Raw genomic sequence first — 23605 nt, 5'->3', positions numbered from 1 at the left:
CCAAGTGTAGGCCCCTGGGCTTCAGCCCCTTAAAGCCCATGCGTTAATGCACCCCTGGCAACCAGGGTGATATGGCTCAGGCTATAATAAAACTGAATTTCAGCCAATAATAATATCTATAATAATACAATTATTAAAAAGAAATAATTTTAAAGTTAACTTCAATAAAATGCATGTTATTATTGGTCAGGTTTAAAACCCAACAACACACAGTTTGATTTAATATGAAACGGGGTCTGTTGCATCTTTCCATCCATAAAGGTTGAAGACCCTTGTTAGAATAACTTTCTTTAAGATCAGTGATTAACATTACTACATTATCAGTAACTGTGCTGATTCAAATAGTTACTAATGTTATGAAAAATTAAGAAAGTTCTTCACTGACCCCCTGCAGCACCAGAGGCATCTAGAATCATGCCTGGCACAAAAACCCACAAAAAAATTCATAAAACAAAAAAACTGAAACTCAAATTAAATAAAACCATAGGCAGCTTAAGCTATTGTTCTGGTAAACGGCAAAATACTATATAAAAACTGGTAAACGGCAAACTATTATGTACTGAATTTCGACTAAAGTGTACTCCATAATCTCTCCACAAATAGGTATTCACTTCCAAGCTTGTTTTGGGTGTTTTCTTAAAGCCAGTTTACATTATGCTGTATAAAAATATAACTAGTTAAGAAAAAACGTATATCACTCTCTAATATAAAATGTAAGATGATCTGACTAAGAAAGTCTCAGTCTATGTGCCTGAGAAGGAGAATGAGTAAAAAAGAAGCTACTGCAATATTGCTTTGTTAGCAGAAAGCCTACATATACAGACACCACTGATTTACCTCAAGAGAAGCACTGAACTGAAACTCACCCTTAAGAAAGCTTGAGATATGGGAGAAGAGAAGCAAATTAGATAAAATCTCTCTTTCTGGCCAGAGTCACAGACAGACAGACCTTTGAACGAATGTTTTTGTCAGAGCTCCGTCTGAGTTACACCGGCGTTATATCTTTGCTCAATTAAATTGCCTGCTGCGATTAGCTGGATCTCTTAAAAGGCACTTTGAGCCAAAACGGTATTAACAGGCTCATTGATTCCTGGCATAACCATCTTTCAGTCGACTCATCAGCACCGGTAATCACGCAACTCAGGCCATTACAAACTACATGGCCGCAAGTGACCCCTGACCAGCTGGCTAATCCATCACTGACATTTAAAACAAAAACACTATCTCCAGGTACAACGGTCCTGGAGGAAGCAGGGCAGGAAAAAGGGGACCTAATGCGACTGGCCAGGCCCCAGAAACAAAAAGATGAAGAGAAGATCTAAGCTGATAATAGACACTATTACTGTTACTCGCATACACTCTCAGAAAAAAAAGTACAAAACGGTACCTTTAAGGAACAAAAGCTTGTCATCCGCATCGCAGAAGTATCTTTTCTTTCTTTTGGGGAAAACTGAAACTTTGCTACAAAAAGGATACAAAAGCCCTAGAAGTATCTTTGAGTGAGGAAAAGGTCAAAATTAAATTTTAAGTTAAACTTGACATCAAGCCTAGATTTCCCTGGGCATTCATAAGAAATGTTCTATAGCAATTTCAGAACCAGTTGTTTTCAGTCAGATCTTTTCAATGAATCAGTTGATTCAGTTCGCAAAACTGGTGTGAATGATTCATGAACCAATCAGATGATTTGGTTCACATTAAGTTTAACTCAGTATTAGAATGAATGTTAAATAGCAAATACAAAATAGCGCACATGGGCTACTTTTATGGTGCTTTTGCATCCTTTTTCAAAATTGATTTAACAGAGAATCTTCAGAATTTGCCTTTTTGAGTTCTGTAGAAGTCAGTCATATGGTTTTGCAAAGACATGAGTTTGATTAAAAGATTACAGACTTATCATTTGATTTTCATTGTGGATAATCCCTTTAATATCCCATTTTTATGTTCCTTTCTTCTCCCAAAGTAATTTTAACTTGAGAAAGAAAAGACTAATTTCTTGATTATTATAACTTGGGTATGAAGGCGGTAATTCTACTTTATTTCATGGTTTATCTAAATTAAAAACATTTGTATTCACTTCCTACATCTAAAGCATGTTTTTAAAAAGTAGATCAATGTATGTTTTATTCAGATCTTGGTTTGTGCCTGAGGCTAGAATGCAAAGCGAGTCGACGTTAACATCGGAAATGTAAAGGCGGTGATGTGATTCATTAAATGCTGCTGAATCAGGACTCATGCTAATACAGGAAGACAGAGCAGAAACATGTCTGCTCTGCATCTTCACACACAGGTGACGGAACTCCCTTAGGAAATCACAGCTGCAATGATTTAGGCCCCAGTTTGGATGCTGGTTAAGGGATTAATTTGACTAGTCATCCAACGATTAACTCGTTTATTAGTAAGGTGGATTTATCTCATTTAAAATAATGCTGCTGGATATGTAAACAAAACCATTGTTCCCTGCTTGTATGCTAAAGCCTGGCTCACACTACAGGAGTTTTAGCCCGATTTAGCCCCTCTGAGAATCAGAGGAAAATCTTGTCCAGAACCTCGATCGTTTCCGATGTTCGGCGCAGATTATCTGGTAATGTGAGGCATTTGTTGGTTGAAAAAAAAGGGGATGTTAGTCGAAAACCAAAGTCTTTCAAGATGAATGACCGAGACAGTCTCACTTGCTAAGCTAGTTTAACAGCCTGCTGAGGAAAAAAACAGCACACCAGCAACCAAAACACAACATGCTGCTGACTAGCTAAGCTAATCTTTCTAGCAGGGATAAAAGAGTGGTACTGAGAGCGAGGAGAATGAGAACAAAAGACGAGAGGTGTCAAGTGTTTCAGGCATTAGTTTTTGATCGAAGCCACCTCAGTGAGAGTGAGACTGTGCAGATGTAGCAGCAGGAGCTTTGGGCTCAGTAGTGACAGGATGAACTCCCTGACACTTGCTGCAAGTGCCCCAGCTGGTTTACCGTGTCACACGTGTCTCGACTTCTCACAAATTAGTGCTCTACACTAGTTTGTGCTTAATAGTATTTGCAGATAGACCTGTGAGCTTTGGGTGTTTTAATGTGTTTCTTTAAACTTCAGTGTTGATCCATTTTTAAAGGGTTAGTTCACCAAAAAATGAAAATTCAGTCAATTACTCACCCTCATGTCGTTCTAAACCCGTAAGACCTTCATTAATTTTTCGTTTGAAAAATTTCAGATGACATCTGAGAGCTTTCTGACCTTCTATAGACAGCAACGCAACAACCACGTTCAAGGACCAGAAAGGTAGTAAGGACATTGTTAAAATAGTTCATGTGACATCAGTGGTTAAACCTTAATTTTAAGCATTTACAACAGTAACACAACATATGTGTCGTGGTACTCTTGTGAATGCACAGCAGAGACTGACATGGAAGAGAATAATTATTGAATTAAGTAGTTATTTTTGTTTTCTCTGTGCACAAAATGTATTCTAGTAGCTTCACAAAATTAGGACTGAACAATTGATGTCACATCAACTATTTTAACGATGTCCTTACTACTTTTCTGGGCCTTAAACATGATCGTTCCATTGATGTCCATGCAGGATCAGAAAGCTCTTGGATTTCATCAAAATTATCTTAATTTGTGTTCCGAAGATGAACAAAGGTTTTACGTGGTTTAGAACAACATAAGGGGGAGTAATTAATGATAGAATTTTCAGTTTTGGGTAAACTATCCCTTTAAACATTTTAGCTTATTTTGATGAAAATCACCTCTTCAGCTTACATTAGGTGCTTTTGCACTGCGTAGTTCTAGGAACATACTTCTAGGAACATAGTTCTGGGAACTAGCCAGCAGGGTAGTTCCTAGAGAACCAATTTCTCCCTCGGCCCGTTTTTCTGGTTGCACGTGCACTGGTAGGAGGAACTCTAAAGTGGTCAGCAACGATGTCTTTATTTACAAACACCAACAACCGTGAAAGGAGGACGTCATGTTCGGAGCATGTTTTTGTTGTGTGTCGTGGGTTTTGTGATAATGGAAATGTTACGCCAGGGTTCCTCAATAGGCAGCCTGCAAGAGAAACTTTTTTGGCTCGCGCTAATTAAAAAATGTGGCATGAAAATTTAAACGCAGCATCAGACCAATAATAAAATAGACTATAGGGGACAAAATCTGACTAAATCTCCTATGACAACTCACAGTTTTATAGAGGCTGAGAAAAGAACACAATGTTGCAGACAACAGGCAAATGCTGTTATCACTGTTTTCCATGTTTGTGAATTATTATTAATTTTTTTACATGGCTTTTTAAAAATGCCAGGCAGCCGGTGTTTCGTATGCATACACTGTCACTGGTAGTTCCTATAGAACTGTTTTAGACCCTACTCTGAAGTTGGAGCTAAATTAGTTCCCCTAAATGGAGTTACTAGAACTAAATATGTTGCTAGTTCCTGCGGTGCAAACGTCAAAAAACGGGAACTTCCGTCAATATTTCAAGGAACTATGAAAAGGTTCTTCCGGTGCAAATGCGCCTATTTTTTTTTTTTTTTGCATATTGATTACCATTTGAATAACCACAGTTTTACTACAGATACCATGGTTTAACTGAATAGTGCAACAAAACCATTGTTAATATGTGGTTACCATGGTTTAACTATTGTAGCCATGTTTTTTTGGTTTTATTTGTAGTAAAACCATGGTTAACTTTTGTAAGGGTATTTTCGCATTTTTTTTTTTTTTATGCTAACAGTTAGCTTAAACAGGATTAACTTGTCCTGTACTGTATGTACTATTGACATGACTGAGTTGTACAAGGACATTTGTAAGTGTTTGGACTTAAGTTTTTTAGTTTGGTGGATGGTAAAATAATTAAAAAATGCAGTAGACTTCATTGCGAAGACCTGGCAACCACTTGCAACAAACTAACACTGAGGCAACATGTTTTGAAACATGGGGTATACTAAGGGTTCTAGCAACACTCTGAAAACTGTGGCATCTACACAGCAATGCATGTTTTGCACAGACACCCTAAAAACTCAAACTTGTTTTTAAGTTGCCCTGAGCTTGAGTGTGGGTGGTTTGTATCCCAGGCAAGACTCCAAGAGATGTGGACACAGTGCTGGAGGGCTGCAGGTTCAAAGGTCCCTAGACTTCTTTTGATTACAGCAGCGCCTTACCTCAAAATGCTCCAGGGTGTGCCTGTGTGCAAATATGAACTTAACCTTAACTCAAAACAAAAACATAACATAATATACTCATATTATATATTATTATTATTTTTTTTTTTTTAAATTCGTGCTCTTGCATAGTAGAAGAACAAAGCTGTCAAATAACTGCAAAACATCTGATATTTGATTCACGTTCGATGCTCGTATCACCCACAGTGAAGGTTTTGCCTTGCAGTGCCTTTCTTTCGAAAGGTGTGCAATGCCTTTGGGTAGTTAATATATTTAAACACTATGATCAACATTTTATAAGCAAATAAAGCAGAGAGAATAAGGAGGGTTGTCTCTCCCCTTGAGTGTCCCGGTCTATCCTCTAAGGATCCTGAGCAGTTTTTCTCTTTCTCTTCTCCTTGTTCTGCTTACCGCTCGATATATCTTACCCCAGAGTCACTCTTCCTGCTAATAAAGGCCATTTCCTCATGTGGAATGAGAGGTTACTAAGTCACCGGACCCATAAAACCGCGATGCCCTGTAGAGTGTCCAATAGCAAGGTGTCCTTCCAAGAGATGTCACTCACTCAACCTGGTCACTGGGACCTAATGAATGTGGTTCAGAGGGAAGGTTATAAATTTGTATGAAAACTCCCACTGTTCTTCCCGCCCTCCATCCCAGTCTGCTTCCTTATTATCTGTAAAGTGTGGCTGAACGTGGAGGATTCATATTGCTTTAGACAGAGAGTGAAATGAAAGGGAGCTTTTTCGTTCCTTTGATCACAGAGCTTCACACTTCTGTATCTTTCCTCTGTTCTTTTCTTCAGGAATCGTCAGAAGAACTGCGTGGACCATCATGAGCTGCAAGGATCTCATCAAGAAAACATCTAAGGGCTGTAATTATTCAATCCTGCTGCTCATTAAGAAACCTTTTATTGCCCATTCTTCATAGAGACAAAGATGGAAAGAGAGAGAAGAAAAGAGGAACAACTGTAAAGTATGGCCTGTGCTCTTTCAGAACTCCTCCAAAGTGATGAAAATCTGGTACAGGAATATTTACCCACTACTTTCTTCACTCTGGAAACACACAATGCACATAAGATGGAAATTAAATGGTTAATAACAAAGGCATGATTTTTAATTAGTCTATATATTTTTTTCTTTTATGCAGTCATTTAGTATTTTAGTAATTATTGCATTTTATTTTTTAAAGTTAATTCTTTACTGTTATTCGGAAAGGTCAAATTACATATTTACAATAATATACAAATGCTTGTCCGTTCACTTTTCCAATTAAAAAAGTTATGCTTTAAAAATGCATCACACTTTAACAATGCTTTCCATAAACCTACAATAGTGGGCTCTGAAAACAAGAAAATCAGAGGAGATAAGAACATTGTGAGTGGAAGGTTAACACAATGGCTGATTCAGCACTGAATGATCCTAAAATTGTCAGAAACTACTTTGAAATGAAACAAGCTCACCTGCTATCGAGACGAAATTGGAGGGGAGCAAAAACCTTTTTCCTGATCCGACAAATTGGAGCTTTTTGGAGCGAGCACTGCTGTGTATAAAGTACTTCTTCTTGTACCAAAATGAAAACTACGAGGGATAAAGTGAGTAATTCATGCAGAACGCCTGTGGAAAGGGCTGTTCAGGGTAATGGGTGATACTTCCTACAAGCGGGCCTGATGGAAACCAGCGTGATGTTTATTTATGTCCGAGTGCTGAGGGTACCATGTGAAACCTGCAATATTGAACAAACACCCTAGCCGTCCTGCACGGCTCATCCTTATAAACTGCGATAGCTGTGAGCAAAGAAGAGCAAATTCAGAGTGCAATGTTGGCTTGCTTCTGAGAAAGAGAATAGAATGAGTGAGATAGCAAAACAACAAGAGCGAGATAAGTTAGAGAGATGGGGGGAAATGGTGATTGAGATGATGGGTCCCATTAAAGAGAACTGGCGAGAAAAGACAAACTTTAAACTGACTTTGAAGCAACAGTCCTTTAAATAAATCATGCTGCTAGTCCCCAAAATGGAGGCTGCATCCGGCACCTGCGTCTCGTTTTAATAATTCATTTTCTGTCACAATCAGACATTCCTCTAAAGCATGTGTGTGTGTGTGGTGTGTAAACTTTGTGTGTGAGAGAGAAGGATGGTGTTTATCTTTTTTTATCAGGTCTTTAAAACGTAAACATTAGATGAGAGAGAAAAACACTGCTGCTAGCTAGATTTGCATGGGATAGATAGCTTGCACTTACTGAAATACTGCAAAACTGAAAGAAATGATGAGTTTGGTTTTGCAGTTTAAAGCAATAAAAGAGGAATTAATAACAGAGAACATGTTTAATTTCATTGGTTTAAAAAAATGGCAAGGTTTCTTAGCAACAGAACTTTTTCACAAGTATAAAGGTCAGTCTCTAGGCGATACCGGGGCAATTGTAAAACTCAAATTATTTAAAGAGCCACCAAATAAGATAGACTGATGACATTTATTCTGCACACGCTCAGTAGATTTCTTTCTGTCTGCCTGAAAAAAATATTTTGTGATTGTTACACTAAAAAAATACAGAAATAAAAAAGTAGAAATTAAAATAGAACTGAGGGTGAATTAATGATGACAGAATTAAATTCAGTGTTATAAACCAATCTTTTGCATTATGGGTTAATTAATGGTACGGTTACATTATAGACATATAAAGACTGATTTGTACAAAAAGATGAAGGTAGATTTGTCACATTTTGAGAGTTATGAAGGATCATTGCAGGCTACAACTGCTCCTGCATTGGTTGAACCATGTTTCATCTATTCATTCATCTATACAAGCTTTCAATATCTAATATGGCCTAGAATGTGCGGTTACATTGAAAATGTTTGTTTTGCTTCCCACCTATTCATCCATCTTTTTTATTCATCTATATACCCTTAATAAGCTGCCTAGCCAGCCGACCATGAAAAGGAAGGTGAGGCAGACTGTAAAGGATAAATATGAGGAAGACGTTGTGAAACTAATAGGCTGAGTTTCCTTTCTATAGCAGAGAAAACAAATGATACATTTATCAGTCTATAAATAAGGGGCAGTCAAAAATCAATAGCAATATGAAACAAGGGGGTGTGTTTATGGACCTGACCAGAGAGAGTGAGAGAGAGAGAGAGAGAGAGGGAGAGCTAAAGAGAAAGCTTATATTATGAACAGAAAGTTACCAAGGCTTTCACAGGCTAACTGATTGGAGACGGCTTTTTCAACTGTTCGTTACAGGCCTACCTTATTCCCTGGCTGGAGCGCTCCATCAGAAAACAGCCTGGGGAAATGACTGAATGGGCAGTTACTAGCAGTAGAAAAAAGGGAGAGAAAGAGGGAAAGATAGCAACAGATTGAGAACTCTGAAAATAAATCAGGTATGGGGGAACAGTTTGAAGTTCAGCCTAAAACATCCCCAAGGGTTCATCTCCATCTCTAGAGTTGTGTTTGGAGTCTCCTGCTGTATCCAGGCTAGCGCTGCTCACTCAAAGGACACCATACACATCTTTGAGTTACAAACACATCCTTATCCCTCTATGGGACTAATTGTGAATTCACAGCTTGAAAAAATAATGACTTGGAATCATGCCAAGTTTGCATATTTAAATGTAAAATATTTACAATAAATTTAGAGGGGGACTCATTGCTGGGTTTCTCTCATATTTAAAGCCTGCAACACACCACTTTTTGTTGTGCGGCATTATACACTCAAATCCTTTCATGATAACATACAGTATACACACTGTTAATAATGTATTAATTATGCAGTGTGAGATAGCAAGTAGCAGTGATTGACATAGTGATAGCCATAGCAATAGACGGGACAAAATATGTGAAAATGTGCATTAAGACTAGAGCACCCTCAATAATTTCAGAAGCACCCTCAGTGATTATTTTTGGAACCTGGTTGATTCACTTTTATTGCATAACAATATACAAAAACAACAAAATACAAATGCACTAAATAAAATAATTTAATAAATGCATATTTACAATTTTAGCACTTAACTAAAATAAGTATTAAATAATAAAACAAATAACTAGAGAAGGTTAACTATAATCAGCTTGCTTCCATTTAGTGAGAAAAGCCTACTCTTCACCTGAATTAGATAAAAAAGCTCCTCTGGTCTTCAGTGATGCGAGGACAACGTTTGCCCGTGAACACGTATCTGAGCGAGAGAGACAATTAAAAGAACCATAAAAGAACCATGTATATTTAAAAGCGCATGTCCAGTTTTGTGTGAGTGAAGGAAATCCACTTGCGAGTGGAGATTCGTCCTCGCGCATTACATGGATCGCGTAACATCATACGCTCTTGACATTTGTCATTAAGATCATGCTATAGAAACCACTTACAATTAAGTAGAAAGAAGAGTAGAAAGCATTCATATGCAGCTGCCTACACATGCCAGGATCCGCAACTGCCAGATGCAGTTATAAATTCTAAAAACAAGCTTATCACAAAATATCTGGTAGGGGGGGCACTTGGGGTGGGCAGCCAAATTTCAGGGGGGGCCGGTGCCACCCCTGGCCACCACGTAGACCCACCCCTGCCCATTAGGGTGAATTATTATTGGCAAATTACCTGAAACTTCACACACACAATCAAATGCTTTTTCTCTGTCTAAAAAGAAGTGAAAATGTCTTACTGTTTCAAAAAACATTAAAAACCTTTATGAACATTCAATTTCTTCTTGTGCTGCTATATTTGATTTGGAACTCACGTGACAAAATGTCTAAAACCTGAATCAAATTTGGATGCATTTTTACTGCCTGAAAAGCATAACTTTGTGTTTCAAAAGCATTAAAACAACTTTTTCAGTGTACCCCACATCAGTAAATGTTGACTTGTGCAGTCATCATTGGAGCATTACTGCCTGTCAGAATAGTAATGCTAATAAACATTGGCATCTTTCATGACCCCCCTAAATTCCATACACCAAAAACAACAAACTTTCAAACAGTAATGTACCTAAATGCCAGACTTCCACAACAACTTATTTTTTATTTATTTTTTCTGATGCACTCCTATAACTGTCATCAATGCCTGTTGACATAAGTACAGATTTGTCTCTCCATCTCCCAAAAATCTTACAAAAATGAACCTAAAAAAAAAAAAAAAAAAAAAAAAAAAAAAAAACACACATGCATAAAGACTAATATACTGCCTTCCAATGCTGCTCAATAGTGCCATCTACACAAAATCCCATAATGGGACTTTGTCATTTATGCATGACTCTCAGATTTTTTTGGTCTCTGAGTTATTGTTTTAATAAAAGTGCATTAAAAATGACAAAAAACTTTAGAAAGCACATTTGGATGTACAATTATATTTTTTAGAAGTTGAATGTATATGTATTTTCTAGTCTAAAATTAGCTTACTATGGAGCCTTGAGAGCATGTGACCTAACAAGTGCTAATGTCTCCTTTACTACTTTGTTACCAAAAATGTGAAGCACATGGCAAATATTTTTTATTGTACTGCTTGAAGCGGATGTCATATGAAAAAAAAAATTGTTGGTTGAACATTAATATTGTATTTTAAATTAGATTTTCTTAGCATCATTTATAAATAATGAGAGTATGTAATATTGACAGCTAGCGGTTGAAAAGGGTACTGGAGTCCAGATTCAAAATATTGGAGAGGGTTGTTTCTCCTCAGACTTGACGCTTATGCAGGTTGCCAGATTGAGGACACGCAACAGGAATGAGTGCACTTGACAATAGAAGGTGATGAGCCTTACACTGTAAGTTAATGCGACGGTTTATCCACGTAATATGCCACTGGTCATAGAGCTTTAAATGGATGCTGAGGCTTCTAAGGTTGGGAAGAATCTGCAATCTCTGACCTAGTTTGTTTGCTGGTTTCCATTGCTGCACTATGCTGTGTTTTCCGCCAACTGGCAACTCAGGGTGTATTGGGTAAATTGTTAATGAAGTGAAGTTAAGTGAAATGATGTGTGGCCAAGTATGGTGACGAATTTTTGCTCTGCATTTAACCCATCCAAGTGCACACACACAGCAGTGAAGACTACCCCGGAGCAGTGGGCAGCCATATTTGTGTGGTGCCCAGGGAGCAGTTGGGGGTTCGGTGACTTGCTCAAGGGTCTTACCTCAGTCATGGTATTGAGGGTGAAAGAGAGCACTGGTTATTCACTCTACCCACCTACAATCCCTGCCGGACCTGAGACTTGAATCTGCAACTTTCGGGTTACAACTCCGACTCTGTAACTATTAGGCCATGACTGCCCACCCAGTCGTGTGTAGAATCACACAGACCTAAACTAAAACAGGCATCCCGACAAGGAATGCACACTTCAAAGTAGAAAACTGGCTGTATTATTCTTTTTTGGAGAAACAAATATGCAAACTTGATTCCTTAATATCTGCAAACATATTATGGTATTTTTATGCATTTGCACAGTCAAAAAATGACATACAGCACCTTTAAATCAGCAAAGAGCTCCTATCATAGAAATGCATTGCCCACATCATACACAGCTTCTTCACTAGATGCAGAAACTTTACACTGTATAAAGAAGCTTAACACTGTATGAACTACATTTATACTACATTAGGAAACCTTAAAAAGGCACAAAACCTTACATTGCACAAAGATACACTGTTATTAGAACCTTTAAATCTTCACACTACACAAACAACCTCTGAACCTTCAAACTTCACAAGTATCTTTTAAACTGGACTAAGATAACAGCACGGAATGCCTTTACACTGCATAATGAAACTTCACATGGGCACTTGGATCCTTTACACTAAGAGGAACCTTTAAAATGCACACAAAAAATCTTTACACAAACAACCACAGCAAAATTGTATGTTATGAACTCTGCAAAGAAGCTTAATTAAAACTAATAATACTATACAAAAAATCATAAACTAGAAAATATTTCTTACAAAGTTTTAAATTTGGATATTTTTCTTACACAAATGCATCGATTGACTTCAGAAGGCCATTATTAACCCCCTGGAGCTGTGTGGAGCACTTTTTATTACTAATGGATTTTCTGGGCTTCAGAATCTTAAACCCATTCACTGCTATTATAAAGCTTGGAAGAGCCAGGACATTTTTTAAAGATCCAGTCCGTAACTTAAAAAAAAGTTAAAATTGTACAAAATCAATTTTTGGGGAAGTACATAACCAGGCAATGTACAAACTTTAATCTAGATTTAAACTGATGGAGTGTGTCTGCCTCCTGAACAATGTTAGGTAGATTATTCCAGAGTTTGGGCACTAAGTAGGAAAAGGACCTGCCGCCCGCAGTTTATTTTGATATTCTAGGTATTATCAAAATGCCAGAGTTTAGAGAATGCAGCGGATGTGGAGGACTAAAATGCAATAAGAGCTCGCTCAAGCACTGAGGTAATAAACCATTCAGGGCTTTATAAGTAATTATCAAGATTTTAAAATCAATACAATGTTTTATAGTGAGCCAGTGCAGTGTTGACAGAACCGGGCTAATATGGTCATATTTTCTGGTTCTAGAAATAACTCTAGCTGCTGTATTTTGGACCAGCTCGAGTTTTTTCATTAAGCATGCAGAACAACCACCCAATAAAGCATTACAATAATCTAACCCTGAGGTCAAGAACGCATGAATTAATGTTTTTGCATTTGACATTGAAAGCATAGGTAGTAATTTAGATATATATATATATATATTTGAGATGGTACAGGTTCTGTCATTCAGAAACATGGATTTTCATATCACTGCTATGCTGATGACACTCAACTCTACCTCTCATTCCATCCTGATGATCCAACGGTAGCTGCTCGCATCTCAACTTGTCTAACAGACATTTCTTGCTGGATGAAGTACCATCACCTTCAACTCAACCTTGCCAAGACAGAACTGCTTGTGGTTCCAGCAAACCCTTCGTTTCATCACAATTTCAACATCCAGTTAGGCACATCAACCATAACAACTTCAAAAACAGCCAGAAACCTTGGAGATATGATTGATGATCAGCTGAGTTTCTCAAATCACATAGCTAAAACTGCCCAGATCTTGCAGATTTGCTTTATACAACCTCAAGAAGATCAGGCCCTTTTTTCGGAACATGCTTCACAACTCCTTGTTCAAGCTCTTCATCTGTCCAGGCTGGACTATTGCAATGCTCTCTTGGCAGGTCTTCCAGCCAGTTTTATTAAACATTTACAACTAATCCAGAACGCAGCAGCAAGATTAATTTTTAATGAGCCAAAAAGAATACACGTCACACCTCTGTTTATCAATTTGCACTGGCTACCAATAGCTGCTCGCATAAAATTCAAGGCATTGATGTTTGCCTACAAAACCACCACTGGCTCTGCACCCCTTTACCTAAATTAATTACTGCAGACGTATGTGCCCTCTAGAAGCTTGTATTCTGCAAGTGAACGTCGCTTGATTATGTCATCCCAAAGAAGCAATTAGTCACTTTTACGGACTTTTAAATTAAATGTTCCCTCCTGGTGGAATGACCTGCCCAACTCAATCCGAGCAGCTGAGTCCTTAGCCATCTTCAAGAATCGCCTTAAAACACATCTCTTCCATCCTTATTTGACCCTCTAACATTAGCACTCACTATTCTAATTATATTCTTAAAAGAAAAAAAAAAAAATTAATTATCTCTCTAAAATTACTATACAATAAACAAAAAATCAAAATAAAAAAAAAAAACAAAAAAAAAAAAATCAAAATAAAAAAACTTTCTGTAACACCAGCTTTCTCTATACTTTTTCTTTTTATTTATTATATTATTTAAAAAGCCCTTGCTATGTGTACTGCATTAAGCTAACTGAGACTTATTATGGCACTCTTACATCATTGCTCTTTTGTTGATTTTGATTGCTTCCATTGTCCTCATTTGTAAGTCGCTTTGGATAAAAGTGTCTGCTAAATGACTAAATGTAATGTAAATGTAAATGTAAATGAGATGGAACAATGCAGTTTTACAAATGATAGAAACATGGCTTTCAAAGGAAAGATTGCTATCAAATAGCACACCTACTGTAGGTTGCTAACTGATGATGAAGAATTGACAGAGCAGCCATCAAGTGTTAGATAGTGTTCTAAGTTATTACATGCAGATGTTTTAGGTCAGATAATTAACACCTCAGTTTTTTTTCAGAATTTAGCAGTATGAAACTACTTGTCATCCAGTTTTTTATATCGACTATGCATTCTGTTAGTTTTTCAAATTGGTATGTTTCGCCAGGACGCAAATAAATATAGAGCTGAGTATCATCAACATAAAAATGAGAGCTAACACCATGTTTCCTGATGATATCTCTTAAGGGTAACATGTAAAGCGTGAAAAGTAATGGCCCTAGTACTGAGCCTTGAGGTATGAGGTACTCCATACTGTACTTGTGATCGATATGATACCTCTTCATTCACTGCTACGAACTGATGGCGGTCAGATTAGTATGATTTGAACCATGCTAATGCACTTCCACTAATGCCTAAACTAAAGTTTTCTAGTCTATTCAGAAGAATGTTTTGGTCGATAGTGTCGAACGCAGTGCTAAGATACAGTGGCACTGATACCGAGATAACCACGATCGGATGATAAGAGCAGACCATTTGTAACTCTAATGAGAGCAGTCTCATTACTATGATACGGTCTAAGACCTGACTGGAAATCCTCACAAATACCATTTTATAGTATACCTTTTATAATATCTTTGACAGAAAAGGGAGATTCAAGATCGTCTGTAATTAACTAGATCTTTGGGGTCAAGTTGTGTTTTTGTTTTTTGTTTTTTTGAGAGGCTTAATAACAGCCAGTTTGAAGGTTTTGGGGACATATCATGATGACAATGATGAATTAATAATAGTCAGAAGTGGATCTATGACTTCTGGAAGGACCTCTTTTAGGAGCTGACATACATGTTGTTGGTTTATATTATTTAACAAGTTTATAAAATTCTTCTTCTCCTATAGTAGAGAATGAGTGGAATTGTTCTTCAGGGGAACTATGGCGCACTATCTGATACGATACTGTAACTGATGGCTGCATGGTTACAATTTTAAAGTATCGATCTTGGAAGTAAAGTAATTACATAAAGTCATTACTACTGTGTTGTTGAGAAATATCTGTGCCTGTTTATGCTTTATTTTTGGTTAATTTAGCCACTGTATTGAATAAATACCTGGGGTTATGTTTGTTTCCTTCTAAAAGAGACAAAAAGTAATCAGATCTAGCAGTTTTTAATGCTTTTCTGTAGGATAGGGTATTTTCCCACCATGCAATAAGGAATACCTCTAGTTTTGTTTTCTTCCATCTGTGCTCCATTTTCTAGGCTGCTCTCTTTAGGGCACGAGTGTGCTCATTATACCATGGTGTCAGACTGTTTTCCTTAGGCCCTGTCAACACGAACACAGATTTTTCTACGCGGTTTGGCTGTTTGTCCACACGCAAATGCAGCACCAGGTCACTGAAACCGAATATTTTTGAAAACGCCTGCCAGTGTGAAGATTTTCAAAAACTCTGGTTGCAGCCACATCTTGTAGACAGCGAAACCGGTGTTTTTGGCTTGTAATGTCGGAGCCAGCATGTAATCCCTGCTACTGGAAACTTTTTCAGGCTTCTGATTGACCAACATGGCTTTAACGGTTGAGATTATAATGCCACCTGTTGGCTTGGCATGCTCTTGACAGTGCATCAAAGCATGTGTTTGCGTTTTCATGTGGACGGAGATTTTTTTTAAAACGGAAGAAGGAAAAACCCGTGTACGTGTAGACATGGCCTTAATTTTAAGGAAAAGGAGCGTAAATGCTAGAAAAGAGAGAGTCCATAGTTTCTGTTACATCATCAAGCTTTTCTGAGCTTTTGATATGCTGAGGAATTGAGATTTGGAAGATTACTTACAAAGCAGTCTTTTGTGGCAGAAGTGATATTTCTACCATACTTGTAACAAGGAGTAGAGTTTACAGTTTTAGCTATATGGCGTTTACACAAGACTAGATAATGATCTGAGATATCATCGCTTTGCTGCAGAATTTCAACACCATTAACATCAATTCCATGTGACAGTATTAAATCTAGAGTATGATTTCCACAATGAGTAGGTCCTGACACGTGTTGTCTGAGCCCAGAAGAGTTCAGAATGTCTATGAATGCTGATGAATGCAAATGCATATGTATGAATTACAAATGTTAAATTTGTACTTTAATAATAAGGTTGTTTGTATTCGCCCAAACTGATTTGGCAAAATCAAAACACGGATAGTGAAAGGAAATTGCCATTAGCGCGAGTCTCCCTGTGAAGCGGGAGCAGCCGGTAGGAATTTGCTTGGTCTTAAAGCGTCCTTCAAACGACTACGTTCACAAATAAAACAATGATTTGTGCAAAAAGAATGATTAGTTATCTGTTGAGAATTTCATATGGTCTGGTGGTCATACGGCATATGCCTGCGAATACAGGAAAAACCATAGGCTATAGTCTTCATATATGAGATGTTTCTTTGACACTTTAAATACGGGACAATTCCGTATTATAGCCTACGGAATGGTTGGCAGCCCTCTGCGAGTGAGGCTGCAAGAAAATAATAAAAAAAAAAAAGTCAGAACCGCATCCATATTTCAACCCAGTGGCACGACAACACCGGCCCTCACGGCCAAATAAAAAAAAACTAAACAAACAAAAAAAAAAAACGGCTTTCCCACTGGGAATCGTCCTGGTGCTTCCGATTAGCCATTCTGGGCCTGAGCCATGCCGATGCACAACCCATGTAAAGATGATAATTCCGCAAATAACTGCAATTGCAGGTTTCAAACAGAGATGGCGAAAAAAAAAGGCAAACCTTATGGAATGCAGCTTTAATAGAACTCCGATTTTGCCTGAAAGAAGAAAGTCATGTACATCTAGCATGGTTCGAGGGTGAGTAAATCATGGTGTAATTTATATTATTGGGTGAACTATCCCTTTAGCACAGAATTAAGGAAAATTACACAGCACAATCAACAAACAGTGCACAAAGAGAAAACTTCACACTGCATGCAAAGAATCTTTGCAGTGGTTCCCAACCCCTCAGGGGGGCGCCAGAGTTCACAGGGGGGGGGGGGGGGGGGCGGGGAGCGGATATGCTTTGAGGTGAATAACGATGCATAAAATGTTCTACTAATAATTTTATATAAAAATATTTTTTCAAAGTTTTTAAAAAATCATATGCTAACAATGCCGATTTCAATTACAATTTCATTATTTCAAATGTAGGCAGGTTGCGCGTGGCAAGCGCGCTCATAATGTAAGAGACGCCGGCGCGACCACAACAGTGCCCAACATCAAATGGCAAACATAATGCAAGCGGAACGAAACTGCTCGTTATTGTGTGGTTGACGGACCGTTTATCAGTTTGGACCAGTGCAGCGCGAGCCGATCGTGATCATGCGACGCTTTTACTACACAGCGCTAATAAGAGATCTAGTAAAGAAAGCTTTTGAATTTGCCTCAGAAGTAATAACATCGCTGCGAGATCTAGAGAGAAACATTCACATTTCTCCGTTAATAACGGATCAAACAGCGCGTGGAAACCAGGAAGAAACATTGTGCCACGAATGAACTATCCAGTGTCCAGATCTGCAACATTCACCATGGATTTACTGTAGTAACACTAACTGCAACCATGAAAGTTTGGCAGGGATAGTAGACTATAATGCCTTCAAGTAACATTACGTCGGTTTTATTTTGACATTATGAATACAATTGCTGCCCTCAAATGTTAATCTGAAATAAAATAAACCTTGGTTTATAACTACTACAATATTTCATTTTTCCAAGAAGCTGTTTTGTTTTATATGCTCATAAGAAGAATCAATTATAGCTCCAAGAATTACTCAAGGTAAAAAATATCACACTTTATTATGTTAGTTTTAATAGATAAAAAAAGAAATCAAGGAAATTTCTCTGGCATTTCTTTCTTTTTGCTGTATCAAAAACGTACCGAACCGTACCGTGACACAAGTGTATCGTATCGAACCGAACCGTGATTTTTGTGTACCGTTACACCCCTTATTTATATATATATATATATATATATATATTAGTGCTGGGAAAAAATTAATTGCATCCAAAATAAAAGTTTGTGTTTGCATAATATATGTGTGTGAATTGTGTATAATTATTTTGTATATAAATACACGCATATGCATGTGTTAATTTAAATTTTTTTGCATGTATATACTGTACATACATTTATACATAACTTATATTATATATAAATATAAATAATTTATATATAAATAAATAAAAATATTAAATATATACATGCATATGTGTGTATTTATATATACAAAATAATTATACACAGTACACACATATATATTATGCAAACACAAACTTTTATTTTGGATGCAATAAATTTTTTCCCAGCACTAATATATATATATATATATATATATATATATATATATATATATATATATATATATATAAATATATTTATGGGGGGGGGGGGTCATGGATTGTTAAATATGTACATGAAAACTTCACACTGCATGCAAAGAATCTTTGCATGTTATATTGCATAGAAAACTTCACACTGCATGCAAAGAATCTTTGCAGTAGACATAGAAACTGTAAATTACACAACACACTTCTAGAACTTTGCATAATTCACACTCCATAAAAGAACTTTATATAGAATAAGGAACCTTTTACATGGCATTAAGACAAATAATTGAACAGCGTGACATACAATTACTGCATAAAGAACTCTCTAAACCAACCATAACACAGCAAAAAGAATGTTTGCATAACTGAAGAACCTTCAAACTGCCTAAAGAGCCTATACACCTCAAACAAGCAGTTTGGGCTGCTCTGCAAAAAATTACTTAAAAATCTTCATCTGATTTATGGGAAGGGCAGCAGTGCTCACCTTCAGAGTTCAGACTTCATAGACTATATAAAGTGGATTGTCATAAAATTCAACGAGCTGTAATGAGGCCGAAATGAGATCATGATTTATTCAATCTCTTGCTCTACTTTAAAGCTATATTTTTCAATAAACGCCATACTCTCTGAAGCTTACTATTGCATAATGAAATACGACTGTGCTCACCTCTTTAAAACCACTGCTGTTTTGAGCTAGTTCGGGTAACGTGTTTTTATACAGGTAACCGTAGCATTTTACCAGGGTCAGAATCAAGGTTCTGTTTACAGCGCACCCAGTGTGCTTTAATTCAAAGCTTTGGACACAAGAGACCACAAGGATCCTTTTTCTTTTTTAGCTGCAAGTATATCACAAACACACACATACTTACACAACCTTGAAGTACTACACAGACAATAATCTAAACTAAAATGAAATAAGCAAAGATTTCTGTGGCTCACTTAATATTGCAGCACAGCATGGAAAAGACAGATGCTGTACAAACCCAAATCCTTCAAACACAGGCTTAGATACCAAGGTCAGTCAATGAGAACAATGTGTAGTTAACAAATCTTTTCACAATACAGTGATTAAAGGAAGCAATCGATTCTCAAAACGAGTGGAAATATTTTTATAATTTAATTTCTACATCTTTTACTTTTGGATAGAGGATAAATGCATTGATCCACAACTGCAGGTTGAATTATTTGTCTAGCTGTACAGTGCATTTTTGCTTCGAGTTACTCATTCATGAGCACATTTGTTTGTTCAGGGACACGTGTGTTGGCACTTTGTTTTGTAGTTTCACTAGACTGGATGGAAAAGTGTGTCTGAGATGACAAATACCAATGTCAGATTGCCACTCATTATAACAGACAAAATGAAGACTCCTCCTCGAACAATGGAGATACTTATTCTGTATTAGATACATCCCGCTTCATAAATTTCATAAAGTGGTGGAGAATAAAAAATGGGCAATGGAAAAATATGGTGGCAAAAATATAATAATGTGATTTCTATGGATCGAGTGCTTTGTTAAAGGGCAAACTTGAGGTCATGGACCAGCCCAGAGTGTTGCACACTACTACAACATCCAATTTTTGTCAACAGTTTAGGCGTGGAAGGTTGTAATAGAAATGAAACTTACCAGAAATGACTGGGCTCGGCCATTGAAAGGCATTGGCTCTGTGAAAAACTCTGTGTCCTGCACAAGCCTCCCGTGACCCCCGTACTGAAGCTCGTCCGAGTTCAATTTGATCTTATATCTGATACAAAACATGATCAAGGAACTGTAAGGAGACTCCAGTCAAACGCTCTTTGGTCTTGTGACATTTATCTCTCTCTTATTCTTTCCCTCTCTCTTGTCAGGAGTAGCTCAGGGACAGATGGTTGGTCGGATAATGATAAACGCATGAGATGTGATGGATGGCTGTGCTGTTGAGTAACAGTCAAGACAAGAGGGAAGCCACCAGACAAATGACACACAAGACATTGATCTCTATTTACATCTCTGAGGTGAGACACATTTGCAGTCATGAGAGACTTCTAATCAGTTGATAATTGTTTGAGAGAGAGATCAGAAGAATAAAAAAATAATAATTTCTTTAAACAAAGTCATCAAATGTAAAACAAAAATTATTTATGTAAATAAATTTCCAATGTTTATTCCGCACTGATGCGTTAAATCCAAATGACAACTGACAATGCCCAGGCAGTGTCTTTTTTTATTAAAAGATTAAGCATATACTTAAATTTTTGATTTATGAAAATTCACACAAATGCTAAAAAAATGATACCAGAAGCATATTAGTCATGGTGTGTTATGCAGCAGTTTTGATGATAAATACCAGCTTGTGACCATGTAATCATGTTACATGTAATTGAATCATCAGTTTCCCAATGTTAAGTGGATCAAGACCCCTGCTAGTGCCCAAATTCATGTTCACCACATACTGATTCACATCACAGGGAAATGGCAGGAAGTGCTGAAGCGATGATTGGCAGTGAATATATGTTATGTGTCACAGGGACATTTATAATTATAATGACTAATCCATCTGAGTCTTTAGTCAAGAGTTTGTGTCTAAGGAACATATCTCACCCTTGCCTTCCCGTAGAGGCCCTCAGGCAATCCTCTACACCCCCCGCTAGCAAATGTAATCATTAGCTACAACATAATTTACCCCATCAGAGGCGTGTTAGTGTGTATGTGTGTGTGTTCACAGCCAGACCAGTGAACAGGCTCCACATGGTGAGGAAAGAAGCCAGGGAGACCTCACTTATTCTAAACTATGGCATTATGGGAAGAAAAAAACTAATTAAAATACTACAGGTTAGTGGATTCTTTATTATCAAACATCTCAATTTTATCAGTCACACAAAATGTAGTTAAAACACTGCATCATGAAAATGAAGTGACACTTCAGACTGGTAAGTGTGAACTTTTTTGGTGCGAACAAATTTCAGCTAAACGTGTGATGAAAATGAATGCATACATCTGAACAGAAAAGTCCTGAAGGACAAAGTGGAAAAAATGAATTGGCTTTTCTTACATTAATATTATATATCTAATGCTGTATCTACTGTAACAATATATATATTTTCTGCATAATTTCACAGTATTTCTGCATATATTTTCATTGCCTGCAAGGATAATGCATTAAATGCATAAAACATATTTTTGTAGCTTTTTGGCTCACAATTAGCATACAGTCAACTTTTTACGGTCATAAGGTTCCCTGAAGGTCAGTGTCAAAAAAAAAAAAAAATTGTTGCCCACTACATGTGACCAATTAGCATGCATAATCTAATCAGAATCGATCCTGTGAATCGTGAGTCATTTAACGGCTGCAGTGATCCTGTGAAATGCTGTGAAATAACTGAAAAATTATTTCTGACATTTGACTGCTGCTGAAGAGGTTAAACATCTTTAAACTGTGGAAAATAACTCTTGGTATGTAATAAAGAAAAACAAAATTATGACTGGATGAATATATTCTGTCTAGGGCTGTCAAATCGATTAATTGTGATTAATCACATCCAAAATAAAAGTTTGTGCTTACATAATATGTGTGTGTGTACTGTGTGTATTTATATGTATATATAAATACACACACACACACACACACACACACAAACACAAACTTTTATTTTGGATGTGATTACTCGCGATTAATCGACTTGACAGTCCTAATTCTGTCCTTTCACAGACTTACATTACCAGCGTTTAAATGAGCGATTCTCGACTGGTGAGTTTCATATGACGATGCTTGTAAAAGCTGCCAGCTGCTGTAGGGATTAGAGAAAGTCAAACATGTTTTTTAATTGTGAGCTGGATAACAAGGGCAGGTGGCAACCTTATTCTCATTAAACCAGAAAATCTCTACTTCCAAAAATGATGGAGCTGATCCAGATCCGCCTTCCTGCTTCCCAAGAGGTGTATTCCTTTACTCCTTCATCAAACAAACAAAACCTCACGAAGGAGGGGGACAAAAACATCAGGTTCAGGAATTGCCAAGCACATCATTTTTGAGACAGATTATATCCTCTGACTTGCCGTGATAGTTTTAAAATCGGCAATAAAAACGCCACGGCTCGGTGTAAAATTGGGGATTTGAGAGGGATTGTGGTTGAATCTAGTAAACAGACAACAATGGCGTGTGCGCAAGCAGAACCGCACCCTCCCAAGCAACCCCGCTGCCTGATTTCCAGAGAATTTCTGCATCTTAGGGGAGGCTGGTGGGAAAGCAATCTCTTCTTTTTAGATTTCAGTCTTTTTTATTGCATGCCGTCATGCATTTCCAAATCCATTCCCATTAAGTCTGTTTTTCCCCTTTTCTTCTTTTCCCCAGGTTGTTTGGAAGGTGGCCGATTTCTCTTAGAGCTACTCCCCACTAGCTCTGAACAGAGCATGACAGTTTCCACCAGGCTCCTCCACTTTTCACGGAAGGGCTGAGTGACTCTTGGGGAAGGAGTCAGGACTCCACACTACAGAAATCACTTTGGGAATCAACACCGCCGTGGGTCATTCACCTAAACTCTTTGAACTGTCGAAAACCTAATATCCTAAATCTAAAATCTATACCCGCATGACCTTTCCTCGCTCTCTGTCTTTATCTGCTTTGAAAGTTTTCTCTCATTTCAAACACACGTTATCATTCTCTCTAGCCAGTTCGCCCTTTTTATTTCACTTCTAAAAGCCCTCCCCCCCCCATTTTAATTCTGCCCTTAAATCGCCTCTGTTGAAATATTGGAAAACGTCCAGACTATAACGCATCGCTTTAACTGCCCTGGAAGCTCTCGTTTCAGAAAATTCATATCTGTTTCTTTTCAGTGTAGATAAACAATTTTATTTACAATTTGTTCATTCTTTGGCTACACAAGTTATGTCTGTGTGCCCACCCTGTGTTCACTGTGTGAATGAGATTAACGTTTGAATCTTATGATGGTATTTACAGCTTTAATCAATCACCATTAAATCAACATTAGACAATCCAATCAATCTCTCCGATTTGTTTTGAGTCCAACTGTTTATCAAAGGCTATGTTTAGAACGGAATACAAGTGTACTGACTACTGTTTGTTATA

General features: G+C 37.3%; 1 protein-coding gene across 2 annotated transcripts in view; it reads right to left on the bottom strand.

Annotated features, from left to right (window-relative positions):
* gbe1a (glucan (1,4-alpha-), branching enzyme 1a) overlaps nt 1-23605 on the bottom strand; it is a 146373-nt gene that overhangs the window by 6156 nt on the left and 116612 nt on the right. For both annotated transcript variants that reach the window (XM_042732506.1, XM_042732507.1), the window contains one exon: nt 20167-20284. In XM_042732506.1, coding sequence (XP_042588440.1) covers nt 20167-20284 — 118 coding nt within the window. The remainder of the gene's footprint in view (nt 1-20166; nt 20285-23605) is intronic.

The sequence above is a fragment of the Cyprinus carpio genome, chromosome B10 (genome assembly GCF_018340385.1).
Source record: "Cyprinus carpio isolate SPL01 chromosome B10, ASM1834038v1, whole genome shotgun sequence".
NCBI classification, from domain to species: Eukaryota; Metazoa; Chordata; class Actinopteri; order Cypriniformes; family Cyprinidae; genus Cyprinus; species Cyprinus carpio.
This window is presented reverse-complemented; position numbering and strand designations above follow the sequence as displayed.